The sequence below is a fragment of the Meles meles genome, chromosome 17, assembly GCF_922984935.1.
Source record: "Meles meles chromosome 17, mMelMel3.1 paternal haplotype, whole genome shotgun sequence".
NCBI classification, from domain to species: Eukaryota; Metazoa; Chordata; class Mammalia; order Carnivora; family Mustelidae; genus Meles; species Meles meles.
The window spans coordinates 11,558,393-11,576,589 of record NC_060082.1 but is presented as its reverse complement, the minus strand read 5'-3'; the positions used below and the strand labels follow the sequence as shown (position 1 = coordinate 11,576,589).

The 18,197-nt window shown below is 47.4% G+C and overlaps 2 protein-coding genes across 5 annotated transcripts in view; both read left to right on the top strand.

Annotated features, from left to right (window-relative positions):
• LOC123927744 (mitochondrial amidoxime reducing component 2-like) overlaps positions 1-7,282 on the top strand; it is a 34,459-nt gene extending 27,177 nt beyond the window's left edge. For both annotated transcript variants that reach the window (XM_045982555.1, XM_045982554.1), the window contains one exon: positions 6,472-7,282. The gene's annotated coding sequence lies outside the window, so the exon portion shown is untranslated. The remainder of the gene's footprint in view (positions 1-6,471) is intronic.
• Positions 7,283-10,864: 3,582 nt separating this feature from the next.
• The window catches only part of MTARC1 (mitochondrial amidoxime reducing component 1), a 28,754-nt gene continuing 21,421 nt past the window's right edge, over positions 10,865-18,197 (top strand). For all 3 annotated transcript variants that reach the window (XM_045982676.1, XM_045982677.1, XM_045982678.1), the window contains exons 1-2: positions 10,865-11,299; positions 14,968-15,141. In XM_045982676.1, coding sequence (XP_045838632.1) covers positions 11,028-11,299; positions 14,968-15,141 — 446 coding nt within the window. In that variant the 5' untranslated portion in view covers positions 10,865-11,027. The remainder of the gene's footprint in view (positions 11,300-14,967; positions 15,142-18,197) is intronic.

The following is an 18,197-nucleotide window of genomic DNA, read 5'->3' as shown; positions in this document are numbered from 1 at the left end:
CTCTTTCAAATAAATATACAAAATCTTAGAAAAAAGTTTGTTGGTTTAATTAAAATAGACACATTGTTGGGTCCCCCAATAATGGGTCCATGGTCAAAGGAGCGAGACTGATGCAAAGCGAAGGTCAAGCAAAGCTTTATTTCACGCCAAGCGTCAAGAATCAAATTGACCGTCAAATAGACCAGCCAGGGCCGCCCCTTACAGAGAGGGTGATCCCTCCCTGCCCCACAGACCAACCTTTAAAGGCAAAGGCCATGTGGCTGGGCCTGGCCGCACACAAGCAGCCAATGAGATTGTAACGCACAGAGAAAGCTGCACAGTCCTGCTAGGTCACACATAAGTGACCAACTGATTATAATTTACGCTACTAGTAGCTATTTGAACCAGCCTATCACCTTGGCCAGAATTGGCGCCCAAAAGGCACCCAGAGGGCGGGGCCCACACTCCTTGGTAGCTAGGGAGACAGGTGTGTGCCCCCACTGATCGGATGTCTCCACCTAGCCTGACCCACCCTTGTATTTGGGCTTTGTTACCTGGGACTGGTTTCCAGGACTTGCTTTTAAGCAAGTTCCCCTGGGGCGGGGGCAGGGTCAGTTTAAGTTTTACTGCATAAACAACAAAATGATTGTTCAACCAAGGTGGGGCCGCTCTGGCTAAATAGGCCCTTACAACATCTTTAGAGTTATCTATATTAAATGTAAAACTTTTATTCTACTTGAGTTTACTAGCAAATAAGTATTTGCTATCTCTTACAATTTATATATATATATGCTCCACACACACACACACACACACACACACACACACACCCCACATATGTTTATATGTAGACTACACACCCAGGTGGAGCCCAGTGCAGGGTTTGAACTCACTGAGATCATGATCTGAGCCAAGCTCAGGAGCTGGATGCCCAACTGGCTGCGCCATCCAGGCTCCCCCTTCTAAGAAAAAATTAATAGCTGAGGAGAATGCCTGACTCTGCCTAAGTTCTCACAGTTTTCTTGGTTAATCTATACAGCATTGTTGGGAGCTGTTAAAACACAAAATTCAACCAAATAAATTTGAAGATCTAACTGGCTCTAGTTAGCAGTTCCTGAATCTGGCAGCAAACCATCCAGCGAGCAGCGGGGAGCTTTGAGGAGTTGTACGAGGTTTTTCTAGAAATAAGGGTGGGCAAGAAGGTTGTCAGCCAAAGAAAAGGATTGTTCCAGGCAGGATCACCTTCCCTTAGGGAAGGAGAGGAGGCGTCTTACCATGAAGATTATGCCATCTTCCTTTGGGGGGGATGGAGAGGGCCCCGGTGACCATCTCATTGGTGCCCATCAGAAAATTCCTGACTTGGGGCACCTGCGTGGCTCAGTCAGTTAAGCGTCTGCCTTTGGCTCAGGTCATGATCCCAGGGTCCTGGCATCGAGCCTCACCTTGGGCTCCCTGCTCAGTGGAGTGTCTGCTTCTCCCCCGCCCACTGCCTCCCCCTGCTCATTCTCTCTCTCAAGTAAATAAATCAAATCTTTAAAAAAGAATAATAAAGTTGTAGAAGGTTTGTGGAAAAGAATCCTTGAAAAGGAATTTTAATGTGTGGTCGAGCTGGCTAAGATTAAAATGAATAGAATTAAAAATAAGTTTTAATATCAAAAGTAAGCTGGTGAAAATTAGAATTTGGGTTTCTCTGTTAAAAAGACAAAGTGGGGTTTTTTTGTTTTTGTTTTTCCTGCACTTTTGGTCTGTTAACTCTTTTTGACTGCGAACATTCCAAAAGATTTGTTCAACTCATTAGGCTTATTCGATGTATCAAATTACAGGAGAAGCGTTGTCAGATAAGGGGTAATACCAAGCCTTCTTTATGCTGCGTTGTAAAATTGTGGCAAGTGGATTAAGTCCATTCTTCTGAGAAAAAAAAAAAAAGGCCGCTCGTTGCCAGGTCTTTGCTATATCGATGTCCTCCCACCGGGGCCACAGTCTGCCCCTGACTTAGAAGAACGCAGGTGGGTGAACAAGTCCTGTAAATGAAATGAACCGCCGGGGTCATAGGAACCCCAAGAACCCCAAAAACCTGGTGCTCCCTCACTCCCTGGCAAACCCCCTTTTTCAGGTTTTGCCTTCTTTCACGCATCACAGTACACTTAAGATGGCTCAGGTTACGAACAGACACGGGCAGAGAAACGTTTATAAGATCGCAGAAACAGTTCTACAGAAACAGACCTGACCTGTCAGATCCATAATCCCGAGACAAAACAAAACAAAATAAAACTGTTTTTATGCCCAGAGGCCTCAGACCTCCCTCTCCCTAGACCTTGGATCACCTGCACGTGGAATTCATTCAATGGCAGTTAGTACTGGTTCTCGGTATGTTCCTGTGATTGTATCCTACTTTCCCCACGGGCTGCAGCCTTTCCCTACTGCAAGGCTGATGCTCCCGTAGTCGCAAAGAAACTGTTAAAAAGTGTGTTTTCCACTTGGGGCCTACCTTCCATGATTTCCAGTGATCAAGCACCCAACATTACTAGACAGACCATATGAGCCTTAACAAGAACCTTGCGAAATTTTTAGAATTCTAGCAGCAGAGAATGAAACAACCTTCTTCTTTTTTTTTTTTTAATAAAGATTTTATTTATTTATTTGAGAGACAAAGATCACAAGTAGGCAGAAAGGCAGGTGGGGGGGCGGGGGGGGAAGCAGACTCCCCGCTGAGCAGAGAGCCCAATATGGGGCTCGATCCCAGGACCCTGAGATCATGACCTGAGCCGAAGGCAGAGGATTAACCCACTGAGACACCCAGGCGCCCCGAAACAACCTTCTTCTGATCGTCATGAGGTTGAAGACGCTTCTCAGATCCCAGTTCGAAGGATTCTGTTGGTCACAGTGTAGAGCCTGGTGACTAGGTATCCTGGAAGCGTCATCAGAGGAAGACAGCCATTCTGGCCCATCAAAAGAGATGTTTCCTGGTGCTCCTGACCACGGACACTGCTGCAAATCTAGAAGGTGTTAAATCCCGGGTACACATCACAACGCAGGAGAAGAGCTCTCCATGACACCTGGTCCTATGCAGACCGTGACGACCTAGACATTAAATTGAGGAGGTAGAGAAATCATGGACTTGCTGTCAACTGCTTCCACCCAAGACCAAGATCAAGACTTCATACTTTGTACATAAAATCCTTGTCCTTCTCCTTTTCCTTTCCTTTACTCTGGTCTTAGCTTGGAAAGACAACACACTCATTCTATGTTGCAGGCCATTGCTAAGGCTAAATTTACCTTGTTGAGTTAAAAGGGACCTACCAGTGGGGCTTCACAGTTCAGCATTCACTCCTTTTGACAGGTCCCTATTTCCCTAGTTAGGAATAAATGTCGATGAGGCTAATTTTCGGGGCACCTGGGTGGCTCGGTCAGTTAAGCATCCGACTCTTGATTTCGGCTCAGTTCATGATCTCAGCGTTTTGAGAATGAGCCCTGTGCCTGGCTCTGTGCTGAGCATGGAGCCTGCTTGGGATTCTCTCCCTCTGCCCCTCACCCCACCCTGGGTTCATGCACGCAGACAACCACACTTTCTGTCTCTCTAAAAAAAATGGGGCTAATTTATTTTTTTTTTGAAGATTTTATTTTTATTTGTTTGACAGACAGAGATCACGAGTAGGCAGAGAGGGGGCGGTGGGGGGGGGGGGAAGCAGGCCCCCTGCTGAGCAGAGAGCCCGATGCAGGGCTCAATCCCAGGACCCCGGGACCATGACCCGAGCCGAAGGCAGAGGCCTCAACCCACTGAGCCACCCAGGCGCCCCTAATTTCTGAATTCTTAAAATGATTACAGAGTCTGCAGCTGAAGCAGTAGCTGCTCGGAAGATCCGCAGGAGTGTCTGCCAGAGTAGTGTTTGATACTAGGACCCCTCTTGATTACCTTTGAGCTGAGCAAGGAGGTATTTGTGCTGTGGCCAACACCTCCTGCTGTACCTGGACTGACACTTCTGGGGAAACTAAAACTCACTTACCTAAGATCACTGAGCAGCCACTTGGCCTAAAGGATGACCCCTTCCGTGGGGTCTGTCTTTGATCGATTTGCCTTGATTGGATTGGGTATCGGGCATCAGGGCTTCAAAGTGAACTCCAGACACCAGGGATTATCCTGCTTTTAGTGATTATAATAATCTTCCTACTGCTTTGTATCCTCTCAAAACCTTTTTCTATTTCTTTTTTTTTTTTTTTAGATTTTTATTAGAGAGAGAGAGAGGGAGACTGGGGGAGGAGCAGAGAGAGAGGGAGAAGCAGACTCCCCGCTGAGCAGGGTGCCCGATGCGGGACTTGATCCCAGGACCCCGGGATCGTGACCTGAGCTGAAGGCAGATGCTTAACTGACTGAGCCACCCAGGTGCCCCTGTATCCTTTTAAAAACTTTAAATGTTTGATCCCAGCCACTAGCCACCAAGCACATGATCTCCCTAAGACTACAATGAAAGGAGAAAAGGAACAGAGAACAGACTTAGGGAATGCAGACCTTGAGTTGTAAGGTGTGAATTTCACAGAGATAAAGCGGAAGCAGCATGACCTGGGAATGCCTCACAGAGGGTCAGCAGAAGCTGCGAGCCCCCACAGCAGAGCTGAGACTGACGCCGGCGCCTTCGACTTTGAGCACCACTCTCGGTTCAGCTGAGAGTCTGGTCCGGAGGGAGGAATTGTTAACAATTCAGCCCTAAGTGGCTACAAGCCCTAACGTGGCTTCATTCAGTTAAGACTTCAAGCCAGTAAACCAAGACTTCTACCTGACCTGACTGCAGTTCCAGTTCCCCTAGAATGTACCCTCTGACCAGGCAACATGGAACTTTCTGGTCAGAAAGTAGGAAGCCGACGAGCAGACGGTTCTCAGGAGGAGGGCAGCCTTGCCTCAACAGTGCGCTCCTTGCTAATGAAGTCCGTTCTTCTTTTTATGTCTTTTCTCTGCCTTGAAAAACTTTTGTTTAGCTCAGTGGAGCTCCCCTGTCCTTGCTAGATGGGATGCTGTGTGACTCATGAACTGGCTAATAAAGTCAATTAGGTCACACCCGCACGGGATGGACTGGAGCTGGGAGGGGCCGTGAGGGGCCGTGAGAGGCCAGGCGCGGGTGGCAACATGAGTCTTAAGCGAGGTGCAAGCCGTGGGCACGGCAAGGGATGCTGAGTGCCCAGATGGTGCACGTGGCCGAGATGCTGTTGGCCGCTGGGCCCGGAGCAACTCTTGGCCTTACTACCCAGCAGTCCCCCATCCGAACCCAGCATGCTTGCCCCGCGGCCCACCCCCTAGAAGCACGGAGAACTTTCCTTTCTGGTGGGCATTGCTGCTGGGCTTTAAAAATCATGGTGATGTTATTCATCTCCATTGTGAGCTGAGTCTGGTTTCCGAGTTCTGGATTCTCTATATGACAGGTTGGTTAAAGCCGTACAAAGGTAGCTGTTAATATTTGCACGGGGGTCACCTACTCAAACTTTCATTCTGTAAGAGTTCATCTGTTCCACTGTAGATGCGGTGCACGGTCCTCACGGTGAGTTTAGAAAATCCCAGCGAAGTGGCGGAAAGAATCACCGATTGTCACTGTTAAAGATTGTACTGGTTGCTTTTTTGTTTGCTTAATATAGCCAAGATTGTGTGACAAATGTAATATGTACATATATATATCATACATACTCTATCCAGATATACGTTGAATATCATGTGATATATATGCAGATCTGTGTCATCCGTATATCAGATGGTACGTATGCGCAGAACTATGTATCACACACACTTTTGTAGACCTCCAGGCTTCTCAAACGTCATTTCTGATGGGATGACTTCATAACATGACATGTAGAAATATACACCGTGTTCTAAATACCATTTTATAGTATTTGACGCTTGGAATATATCCAATTTTGTTGCAAATAATAGTATAGCATATATCTTTGTATGCAGAGTCATGTTATTTTATTATTTTTTAAAGATTTTATTTTTCATTTGAGAGAGAGAGAGTACACACGCACAGGCAGAGGGAGGGGCGCAGGGAAAGGAACAGGCAGCCTTCCTGCTGAGTGGGAGCCTGTGGCAGGGCTCGATCCCAGGACCCCGAGACCACAACCCCAGCTGAAGTCAGACGTTTAACAGATGGAGCCACCCATGTGCCCCCAGGGCCATTTTACAATAAAGTGTTTTCTGTAAGTTAGATCGCTAAAATGGAATTATTGATGTGCGGGATACAGGCGTATATTTCAGTATCTTGACCAATGGCTTTCAAACGCGTTCTTCCCCTGGACACCCCCTCCTGCCCCGTGGGAGAGATCCTGGCTCTGGGCTCTTGCCAGACCTGGGTGGGCCTCTCAGTCTTAACGGGCTGCTTTCTCCCGTGGAGGTCTTTTGGCGCAGGACGTAGTTTATTTGTCCTGCATTTTATGCTCATCGAAGGACCGTTTTGTGAGTGTTGGAGGTATTTATAACCTGCAGGAGAAATAACCAAGTAATTATTGATTCAGGTTTCAGGGTCTGGGAGGCCTTCCGCAGGATTTCACCCACAGCAGGGACAGCACCGCCGGGCCATCCTCGGTAACCAGCCTGCGGCCATCCTCAGCTGGAAATGAATCCCCACTTTGAGCTTTTTGAAGTCCCGCATGCTCCGAATGGATGCAGGAAAGTATTAGAGGCCGATTCAGAAATAAGAAGATAAGTAGATTTTAGGTAATGAGGACTTTCGAAATAAATCATACTGTCTCTGAGATTGTTTTGAATGTTACTATGGTGATTACGCTTCTGGATCCCTGACGTTAATATTGATGAGTGTTTAAGAAAGCTCGAAGAATCGTGTTTTAGGAGGAATGGGAAATGAGATCACCGTTTTCTGAGGTGCCTTTTACATATTAACACAAATTCCTGTTGTCGGTCTTTATGTGGCTGTTGAATCCTGTCAACCTTTTGCTCACGGGTTTTGGAATCGGGTTGTACGTGAGTACGGAAGTTATTTTATAGATCTTGTTTTTATATTCGATTAAGCCTCTGTGAAGCCATCTGGAAGTAGTGCGTGTGTAACTGCCAGATACACTGCCTGGAATTCCAAGTATGATGAAGAAAAGATGGGATTTTAAAAAGAACGGAATTTTGAGAGCAGAAGGGAGAGGAGGAAAGCATCAGCACGGTTTTTTTTTAGGTGCAAATAATCTTTTTTGTAAGAGAAATGAACTATTGGGGTATGACTAACCAAAAATCCTCACCGAAGAAATATGTGAACAAATTAATCACCTTATAATTTTGTGGTTTCTTTAATGTTAATAAATATGAATCTTAGTTGTACTTTTTCTCTGGTATTTATGAGTCTGCTTTAGGGCTTCTCTCATTTTATATTAGAACGTCGTTACTGGCATTTATTTTTCTTTACTCTTTTCTAGTAGCCTAGCAAGAGGGCTTCCTTCCAGAGTTAGGAGTGGACTCCGTAAACGTTACCTCCCCTGGTGGGTGGCGGGGGTGGGCATCATGCACGACACAGACGGCCCACTGAGGCAGGATGGCCAGTGACCTTGAGGACACTGTCAAAGGACACTTTGAAGTCAGCCATTGAAATAGAGAAGCAGATTTTTTCCTTTTAAATTTCTGAAGAGAGCAGCGCCTGGCCGGCTTAGGAGCATGCGACTCTTGATCTCAGGTCGTGAGTTCAAGTCCCACGCTGGGTGTCGAGATGACATAAATGAATAAATAAAAACTAAATTTCTGAAGAGAAATTACAGAAGGAGATAAACACAAAGACTGAGTGCCCAGGAGCTGTCTTTCTGTGGTGTGTTGCTCTCTGCTCTGCTCCCAGGGCACACATCACCATCCATCAACGTTTGTCTGTGAGAAGCTAGATTTACCCAGGCCCCATCTCTCTCCAGCTCATTCCTGGAAGAGGCGGTCACTGATGTACTAGGACAGTGGAAGTAACCTTGACCCCTGTGTTCTGAACACAGTTCTTGGCTTTCACAGGACAGGGGCAGGGAAAGGGGGACCTGGAGTTGGATGAGAGAATAGAACAGATTTCATATATATATATATAAATTCACTCATATATAATATATATTATATATAACAATATATATATATTCTATACATTCACAACACAGCACATAGTTAACACATGTTAACTGTAGTCAACATGCTGTACATTACGTCCCTAGAAACTTTTTCTGTCACAACTGGAAATTTGGGTCTTTTGACCACCTTCTTTTATTTTGCTCACCACCCACCTCCTGCCCCTGGCAAAGTCATCTCTTCTCTGTATCTATGGGTTGTTTGTACTTTCGTTTTTGTTCTAGATTCTGCATATAAATGAGATCATACGGTATTTATCTTTCTCTGACTTATGTCACTTAGCATAATACCCTCAAGATCTATCCACTTTATCTTGAATGGAAGGATTTCATTGTTTTTCCTAATTAAAGCGGAATAATATTCCATTGTAGGCATACACCACATTTTCTTCATCTGTTCATCTGTCCAGTGGACACTGAGGTTGTCTCCATGTCTTGGCTGTTGGAAATAATGCTTCAGTGAACATGGGGTGCATAAATCTTCTAAAGTGAGTGTTTTTCTTTGGATAAATACCCAGAAGTGGAATTGCTGAATCCTATGGCAGTTCTGTTTTTAATTTTTTTATTTTTTTTATTTTTTATTTTTTTTTAAAGATTTTATTTATTTATTTGACAGAGAGAGATCACAAGTAGGCAGAGAGGCAGGCAGAGAGAGTGAGAGGGAAGCAGGCTCCCTCCAGAGCAGAGAGCCGGACGTGGGACTCGATCCCAGGACCCCGAGATCATGACCTGAGCCGAAGGCAGCGGCTTAAACCACTGAGCCACCCAGGCGCCCCTAATTTTTTATTTTAAAGATTTTATTTATTTATTTGACAGATAGTACAAGCAGGCAGAGTGGCAGAGGGAGAGGGAGAAGCAGGCTCTCCACTGAGCAGGGAGCCCAATGTGGGGCTCGATGCCAGGACCCTGGGATTATGACCTGAGCCAAAGGCAGACGCTTACCTGACTGAACTACCCAGGTGCCCCTGTTTTTAAGTTTTTGAGGAACCTCAATACTGTTTTCCATAGTGGCTGCACCAATTTACATTCCCACCAACAGTGCACAAGGGTTCCCTTTTCTCCACAACCTCCCCGACACTATTCACAGTCTTTCGTGGTTCCATACAAATTTTAGGAATTTTTTTCTTCCTTTTTAAAATTTTTTTTATTTTTAAAGATTTTATTTTTAAGTGATCTCCACACCCAACGTGGGCTTGAACTCTTAGCTCCAGGATCAAGAGTCACACGCTCCACCAACTAAACCAGCCGATAACCTAAGATTGTTTTTTTTCCTATTTCTTTGAAAAATGCCATTGGAATTTTGATAGAAATTGCATTGACTCTGTAGCTTGCTTTGTGTTCTGTGGATATTTTAACAATATTAATTCTCCCAATCCATAAGCACGGAACAGTTTTGCATTTATTTCTGTTCTTTAATTCCTTTGATTAATGTCTTATCATTTTCAGTGTACAGATCCATCACCTCCTTGGTTGAATTTATTCCCAGATATTTTATTCTTTTATATATATATGGGATTATTTTTCTTAATTTCGCCTTCTGATGGTTTGTTGTTCTGTATAGAAATGCAACTGATTTTTTTATATTTTTCTTACTGACTTCAGTTATTCTAATAGTTTTTGGTGGTGTCTTTTGGGTTTTCCAAATATATGATCATGTTATCTGCAACACAGAGATTTCCTTCTTCCTTTCTGATTTGGATGCCTTTTATTTTTTTCCTTTCCTAGTTGCTCTGCTTGGGCTTCCAGCACCCTGTCGAGTAAAGTGAGAGGGTGGACATCCTAGTCTTGCTCCTGACCTTGGGTGAGCCGTAGTCTCAAGAGAAGTCTTCCTTACATTTTAACAAGTGTCAGAATAGTTTTCAACAGTTTGGTCCATGAAACCGGAGCCCAAGACTCTTTTTTTTTTTTTTTTTTTTTTATATATTTTTATTTATTTGACAGAGAGAAATCACAACTAGGTAGAGAGGCAGGCAGAGAGAGAGGAGGAAGCAGGCTCCCTGCGGAGCAGAGAGCCCGATGTGGGGCTCGATCCCAGGATCCTGGGATCATGACCTGGGCGAAGGCAGAGGCTTTAACCCACTGAGCCACCCAGGGCCCCCGGAGCCCAAGACTCTTAAACCACCCTGATCCTGATGGGTGATCTTGTTTAAAACATGACCCGATTGAAAGAGACACGTGACTGAGGTCAGTGCCCGCCGCGATGGTGGACGTTCCCTCTGCCCTGAAGAAGCCTCGGGACCTCGAGCCAGGACCCGCCTCCCAAACCCCGAGCGCGGGGAAGGCGGCCGGGAAGCACCGTGCCCCAGACCCAGCAGAGGGCGCTTTTCGCCGCTTAGTGCAGCTCCGACCCTCGAGCCCCGGCAGCCGCTGGCTCCCCGCCAGGCTCGGTTCGCGAGCCCCGGGCACCTCGCCGCGTCTGTCCGCCCCGATTCCCACTCCTGCAAGCTCCCTGATCCCGCGTGGCGGGCGGGGAGGGCACGGAGGGCAGCGGGACGTTCCGTGCCGGCCGCGTTGTGCCCACCGGCGCCCCATTACCCGCACGGCAGGGATCTCCCGGCCGCCGGATTTCCAACTTGGAAATCACGCTTTGTCCCGCAAGTTTGGCATCTCTGACCACCTGAGGTTTCGTAAAACCGCACCAACACGTAAAGAAACTAGGTCGCTTGCAGCGATCGTGGGGGAGGGCCACGCGGGCCACGGAAGGCGGAGGAGGCTGCGGGCCGAGCACCCGCCGAAGCGGAGCCACCACCTCCCACCGCCGGCGCCCCCGGGGCCACCCCTCAGGCGAAGACCGCGGTACCGGGAGCGCCCGGAAGGGGTTCGGGAGCGGCCTGCCCTTTCGGCTCCGGGCCAAGGGCCGCACCTCCCTCCCAGCCCCAGCGGCGGCCGGGCTCTGGCCGGGTGACCGCTGGGCGTCCGCCGAGAGACCCGCCGGAGCTGCCGCCGCCGCCGCCCGCGCCCCCGCGCGCTCGGCCATGGGCGCCGCCGGCTCGTCCGCTCTGGGCCGCCTCGGCCTCCCCGCGCTGTCCCGGCCCGCCTGGCTCGGGGTGGCCGCGCTGGGGCTGGCCTCCGTGGCGCTGGGGACGGTCGCCTGGCGCCGCGCGCGCTGCAGGCGGCGCCGGCGGCTGCAGCAGGTGGGCACCGTGGCGCAGCTCTGGATCTACCCGGTCAAGTCGTGCAAGGGGGTGCCGGTGAGCGCGGCGGAGTGCACGGCCTTGGGGCTGCGCTGCGGCCACCTGCGGGACAGGTAGGGACGGGTGGTGGCTGCGCGGGGTGGGCTCCGGCCGCGGGCGGGAGCGGGTGCTCTGCAGAGTCCGCCAGCAGGTCCTTCCTTCCCTTACAATGGGGCAAGGACAAAGAGAGCGAGGGGCACTACCGCCCGACAGCGGGGGAACCCAGGACCCTGGGCCTCTGTGTCCCGACCCAGTTCCCGGAGACAGCTGTCTCTCCGCCTCCCGCCGGCGCTTTCCCCTCTGCGATCCTGCCTGGAACTGGTTTTGGCGCCCATGTGGCTGCCAGTGTGCAAGCGGACGTCAGCTCCGTCTAGCGGAGGCGACGAGCGTCCAGGGATTGGTCCCGCCACAGTAGTTTTATTAATTGTCTCTGGAGGACTTGGGGAGTCTTGGGGCCGAGGATCCCTCCTGGAGCCCTCCTGGAGCGCACCCAGGTGGGGCGCATAATCCTGATGACAGCTGTTGAGGTTTAAGCTTCCGGCCGCTTTAGAAGTGCTGTTGCACTGCCCTTTCCCCAAATTCCCGCAAGGCCTCCTGCAGGGATGAAGAAACCCAGCTCCCGCGCCCCCTAGCGGGGGAACCAGGACTCTCCTTCTCTTGAGCACGCGGGTGCTTTGTGAGGTCCGGTTAGTAGAGCCCTATGTGGGTGCTCACGATCTGCGTGAAGCCTCAGGGTGCAGGGAAAGTTGCAGAGGCGCCGAGCGAGCAGCTTTCTTCTCCTCTGGGTCGGGCGTCAGGCCAGCCCGGAGACTCGCTGTGAGGCTGCGCTTCAAGCGCGATCCTCCCAGCCCAGTCCTCCCAGTTCCTGCAGGGAGCGCAGAGCTGAGCGGGGCTGTCGTCTTTCCGCCTTGCAGCCCCCCCCCCCCCCCCCCCCCCCCGCCTCCGGACAGACCTAACTCACAGCATCAGTGAAGGGTGAGCTGTGCATCTTTGCTTCGCGAAGGAAGCCAAGAGTCCTAGATATTTCATGGTTTGTACGGAGCTCCTCAACTCTGCAAGATGGTCGAATTTATTGAATTCGTTTTGTAGGCCCCAGAGGCAAAGGGCATTATCATTTTCCTGTATGGACTGGGAATAGTTATTGAGCTCATATATTAATAAGTAACAATCAGAGCCTGCACTGTGGCCGACCCTATTTTTGTCCACCTACTACCACCAAGTATGACCGGGAGATGCCAACAAAGGCTTACTGTACTCAGTGTGACAAGTGCCAGGGAGAGCCAGAGACTGCCTGGGGTGGGCAGGAATGACATCGTCACTTGAACTGAAAATTTACAAATTTTCAATAATTATGAACTTTCCCGGCAAGTAAATTGGGAGAGGAACATTCTAGAGAGAGAGACACCGAGTAAGCTGAGTAAGCTGGGTAAAGACACGGACCTGGAGGGAAAGATGTTGGGGGAAGGTGAGTGCGTTCTTAGGGAATTATGGGAAGGAATTGAAACCAGGCAGATACGTCTACACCACCATGGCCAAAAGATGGAATCAAGCCAAATACCCACCCGCAGATGAGTGGATAAACAACATCTCTGCACAATGGAATATTGTTTGGCCAAAGAAAGGAACGGAGTTCTGAAGTATGCTACAACGCAGATAAATCTTTTTTTTTTTTTTTTTTTTTTTTTTTTAAGATTTTGTTTACTTATTTGACAGAGAAATCCAATTAGGCAGAGAGGCAGGCAGAGCAGGGGAAGCAGGCTCCCCGCTTAGCGGAGAGCCAGACGTGGGGCTCAAACCCAGGACCCCGGGATCATGACCTGAGCTGAAGGCAGAGGCTTAACCCACTGAGCCACCCAGGCACCCCCAGCGTAGACAAATCTTGAAAGCCTTGTGTTAAGTGAAATAACCAGACACAAGAGGGCAGATATATGATCCTAATTATATGAAATAGCTGCAGTGGGCAAATTCCCAGAGACAGGAAGTAGATTCGAGTTCACTAGGGGCTGGGGGTGGGGAATGGGGAGTTATTGCTTAATGGGGTTAAAGTTTCTATTTGGGATGGTGAAAAGTTTTCGAAATTGATGGTGATGGTTGCATAACATTGTGAAGGTGCTTAATGCCCCTGAATTGTTCACCTAAAATGGTTAAAAACACATTTAAAAAATACCTATTTTCTGTTGATGGACAGCTTCGGTAGTTTCCATGTTTCGGTGTTGTGGGCAATGCTACTGTGAACATCAGTGTGCAAGGATCGGTGTGAGGCCCTGTTTTCAGTCCTTTTGGACATACCCAAGAGCATGCCGGGCATTTTATGTTGTATATACTTTACAATAAAAAAATTTAAAAAGGAAAAGGCTGGCCTGCGTGAGGGCACGGGGAGTTGTGAATGGCTGAGAGGGCAGCTGGGTTATGCAGGGCCTTGCCTGCCTGGCAAAAGTGTTCGGGTTTTATCCTGAAAACGGGAGCCATGAAGGGATTTTTCACGAGGGGGTGACACGATTAGATTGGTGGTTGGGAAAGATCAGACTGCAGGATGCCCCGCTGGCTCAGTGGGAGGAGCCTGAGACTCTTGATCTTGGGGTTGTGAGTTTGAGCCCCGCTTTGGGCATAGAGATTACTTCAAAATATTAAAAAGAAAGGGAAGATCAGGCTGCCATCATTACCTGGGAGAATTAAGACATGCAGAAGAATATTCATGTGCTGGTACGAAGGATTTGGAGCAGGGCAGAGCTCTGGCTGGGTCCAGGATGAGGACTGGTAAATGGGCAGTTTCAGGAAAGGGCTCCCACTCACCTTGTTTTTCTAGTGTAGCTGAAGCATCTCGACCATGATGACCCACTAAAGTGATGCAAGGAAGCTCTTTAACAACCTCCCCTATTTACCGGCAAGTTCTGTTTATGGATTCCGAAGGCACAAGCTGACTTTTGTAACTGTAATCGCTTGACCCAATGTGAACTGAAATTACCAGCGTGTCCGTATGTTTAGCTCCCATACGTGCAGCTGAGCAGTGACCTGTACAAAGCACTCCCCACCTCCCACCCCGGAACAGTTTCCGATCGGCTCTTCTTTTATCTTTTTTCTGGCAGGTACCGCTAGATCAGGAGTTTCGTGCCAGAAAAAATTTTGTCCATGGTAACAATAGACCTTGGAGCAAATTGCAGAATTCACCTCCCTGAATACTGAAACATTAATTTTTTTTAAGAAGGTAGGGGTGGATTGGGCGAGGTGTAAGTGGTGTCTTATCTGCCGCCCCCCTCCCACCCCTCCGGACTCTGTGCTCTGAGAACAAGAGAGCAACCATCTTGTTCTGTGCTGCTGGAGCCTGGGGCCTGGTGTGTGCCAGGCAGAGTGCCTCCCAGTGCCCTTAGCCTCTCTCTGGGAAACAGTTTGTTGTCATCTCTTCGGGGCATGTTTAATGAAACAGGTCAGAATTTCTGGCAGTTGAAATGAAAATATGATAACATCTTTGATTTCTGTGCCATCCCAGAACTCAGAATGTTCTGAAGATCTTAGAGATCTCGGATGCTTGACCGGTTCCTAAACCCTTTGAAATTAACGGACAGACTCAGTCGTGCTGTGCTGCTGAGTTGATGTTTAGGATGGACACACAGACACACACACACAGACACAGACACACACACACACACACAGACTCACACACCAGGCTGACAGGGAGGAAATCAAAGAGGACAGCGTATGCCTGAAGCTCCCACGTGTGGATCTTGTGTTTTGAACACGGCAGGTTTTGGCTGGTGATCAACGAGAAGGGGAACATGGTGACGGCCCGGCAGGAGCCTCGGCTGGTCCTGATTTCCCTGACTTGCGAGGGTGATGCCCTGACCCTCAGTGCAGCCTACACGCAGGACTTGCAGTTGCCTCTCAAGACCCCGGCCACGAATGCAGTATACAAGTGCAGGTAAGGAAGGCGTAGAGAAAGTCACGCCACCGGAGGATGAAGGACAGGGATGCGGTGTCCGGAAGAGGTGAGATGAGATGTGCGTATCGCCATCAGACTTGGGGAGACTGGGAACCTTCCAAATCTGAGTTAGGAAGGGAGTGGCCAATGTTTTTGTGAACTGTGCTGTTTAGTACCGGTGAAAGAAAGTTCTAAGATAGAAAAGACAACTGTAGCCAGGAGAGTGCTCCGACCTGCGTGTGCCCCAGGGGTCTGTGTGCCCGATGGCCAGGGTGGGGGTTTCAGGCAGGAAGGGGCTCTGCACAGAGGCTTGCTCTTCCCCTGACGTGAGCGGGGCTGCAAGGAAACAGTCTAGGAAAACTAGCTTTGCTTCTGAGAATGCATGTCTCGAGGTGATTTTTTTATCCATAATGGAGAAATTAGAATTTGGTCTAATTTACTCCTGTCATCGTTTTCTGCGTTTTGAATGAAAACGCATTGTGAAGGCTGAGTGGAGTCCATAGCCTATCATCGCAAATAACATCACAACAAAAAATGTAGATCTGAGTTAGCTGAAAAATATCTAAAGACTCCCAAAAGCTTATAAGATGCAATACCCATCTAATTTCTCTAATATTTCAGAGGTTCAGGCATAATATGTTCTTATTTTAATTTGATGGTTTTTTAAACTGTATTCATTCATTTTAACTATATTCATAACGAAAAACTGGAAAATACTAAAAGGAGTAAACAAAAACCTGTGAGATAACTATAAGTAATACACCGATGTTTTCTGTCTTTGTAGTTAATACTTGGAAAGAAATAATATAAAAATCAGAGTCTTGAATACTGCCTTATACTTGATATGTTTAGTACTTTTTCATATTGCTAAAAATCTTCAAAAATAACAATTTTCACGTTGGCCTAACATTTCATTCTGAGGGTATGTCCTATAATGCATTTTAACATGTTCCCAAATTAAACATTTGGATTGTTTTCCATTCTTTCCGGGTGCAAAGAAGAATGTGACAATTATCTCGGTGTAAATCTTTGTTCAAAATGCTTATTATTTCCTTAAGGAGAAATTTTTAGTGGTGGTTTTGCTAGAAACAAGAAACTGTAGATCTTTGGTATACATTGCTAAATAGTTTTGCCGAATAGTTACAGTGACTGTATAGCTATCAGTATTTTGTGGGTATCTCTGTCTAATTGCATTCTGGCCACTATGTTCAAAAATATTTGGCCATTTTTATAGGGAAAACAAATCACAATTTCTTGTTGCTTTCATTTGCATTTAATTTTTGTCTGAGGCAAACTTTTTATTTTTACTTTTTTTTAAAGTAAGCTCTGCACCCAGTGATGGGGCTTGAGCTCATGACCCCAAGATCAAAGAGTTGTATCCTCCACCAGCTGAGCCAGCCAGGCAACCTCAAGGCAAACTTTTTATTTTTTTTAATTAAAAAAAAAATTTTTTTTAACTTATTATTTGACAGACAGAGATCACAAGTAGGCAGAGAGGCAGGCAGAGAGAGAGGAGGAAGCAGGCTCCCTGCTGAGCAGAGAGCCTGATGTGGGGCTCCATCCCAGGACCCTGGGATCATGACCTGTGCGGAAGGCAGAGGCTTTAACCCACTGAGCCACCCAGGCGCGCCTCTACCCATATTTTCTTGGGGTTATATTTTTTCTACTTCATTATTAATTCATTTGGAATTACGTGGAAACTTTTTTCATGGCCCCATCTAGGCTCTTTGGTCCACACTCAAAGACTAAACAAGAGCGTGTTTGGAAATTGGAAAATGAGAGGGTTTAGACATGTTACAATAGTTCACAGACTCTTAGGGCAAGTATGTCAAGGACCTTTTGGACCCGGGCTTCCTTTGGCAGCCCAGGCCATTCTCTCGTGGATTTTTAACTTCAGCCCACAGTCTCCTAAAGATTTCTTTTTTTTCTTTTTTTAAGATTATTTATTTATTTATTTGACAGACAGAGATCACAAGTAGGCAGAGAGGCAGGGAGAGAGAGAGATGAGGGAACAAGCTCCTGGCCAAACAGAGAGCCCAATCTGGGTCTCAATCCCAGGACCCCGGGATCATGACCTGAGCCAAAGGCAGAGGCTTATCCTACTGAGCCACCCAGGGGCCCCATCTCCTAAAGATTTCTGATGAGTCTTAGGGCCCTGGGGTCACTTTCAAAAGGTCATGATCACAACCAATACACCTGTTTTTACTGTTGAAGTTCTTGCTTGATTTTCTTACAAGCCATGCCAGCCACGGATGGGATACAGAGAATTAGGGCCACTAAATGGATTATCCATTTGGATTTTTTTTTTTTTGACTTGGCTTTTTTGGGACAGAGTGTCAGTGGAATGTTGGACCCAATGACACAGCTGAGGCTGCACAGAACACAGGAGAAATGTGGGAAGGGAGAGGAAGAAGGCAGAGAGCAAATTGTGCTAATTTAAGGGCCTCATGTTGCGGGTATTTATGAATCTTCTCTACCAAAGGCATTTAGTAAAGAATGGAGGGGGTAACTCCTACTCAGATATGAAGACAGCAACACAGAACCCCGAGCAACATGAGAAGTCAGTGAAACCTGACATCACCAGGAGAGCAAAGGAACCTAGTTACCTATTTCAAAGACTCGGAGGTGTGTGATTTACCCAACAAAGCATGCAGATAGCTGTTTTAAGGAAACTCCATGAGCTACAAGAAAACATGAGAGACAATTCAGTGAAAACAGGAAAATAATAAATGGACAAAATGAGAAGCTGAACAAAGAGATAGAAATGATTGAAAAAAAACAAAGAGAAATTCTGGAAGAATAAAATGAATGAAAAAAAATGCAGTAGAATGTTATCAGCAGCAACATGGGTCAAGCCAAGGGAGGAATCTGCGGGGTTGAAGATCAGAACTTTGAAATTATCCGGTCAGAGGAGAATAAATGAAAGAATGAAAAAGAGTGAAAAAACCAATGTGCAGTATGGATTACCATTAAAAGAAACAATTGGTGAATTATTGGAGTTCCAGAAGAAGAAAAAAAGTGGAAGTGGCAGAAAACTTAGAGAAGTAATGCCTGAA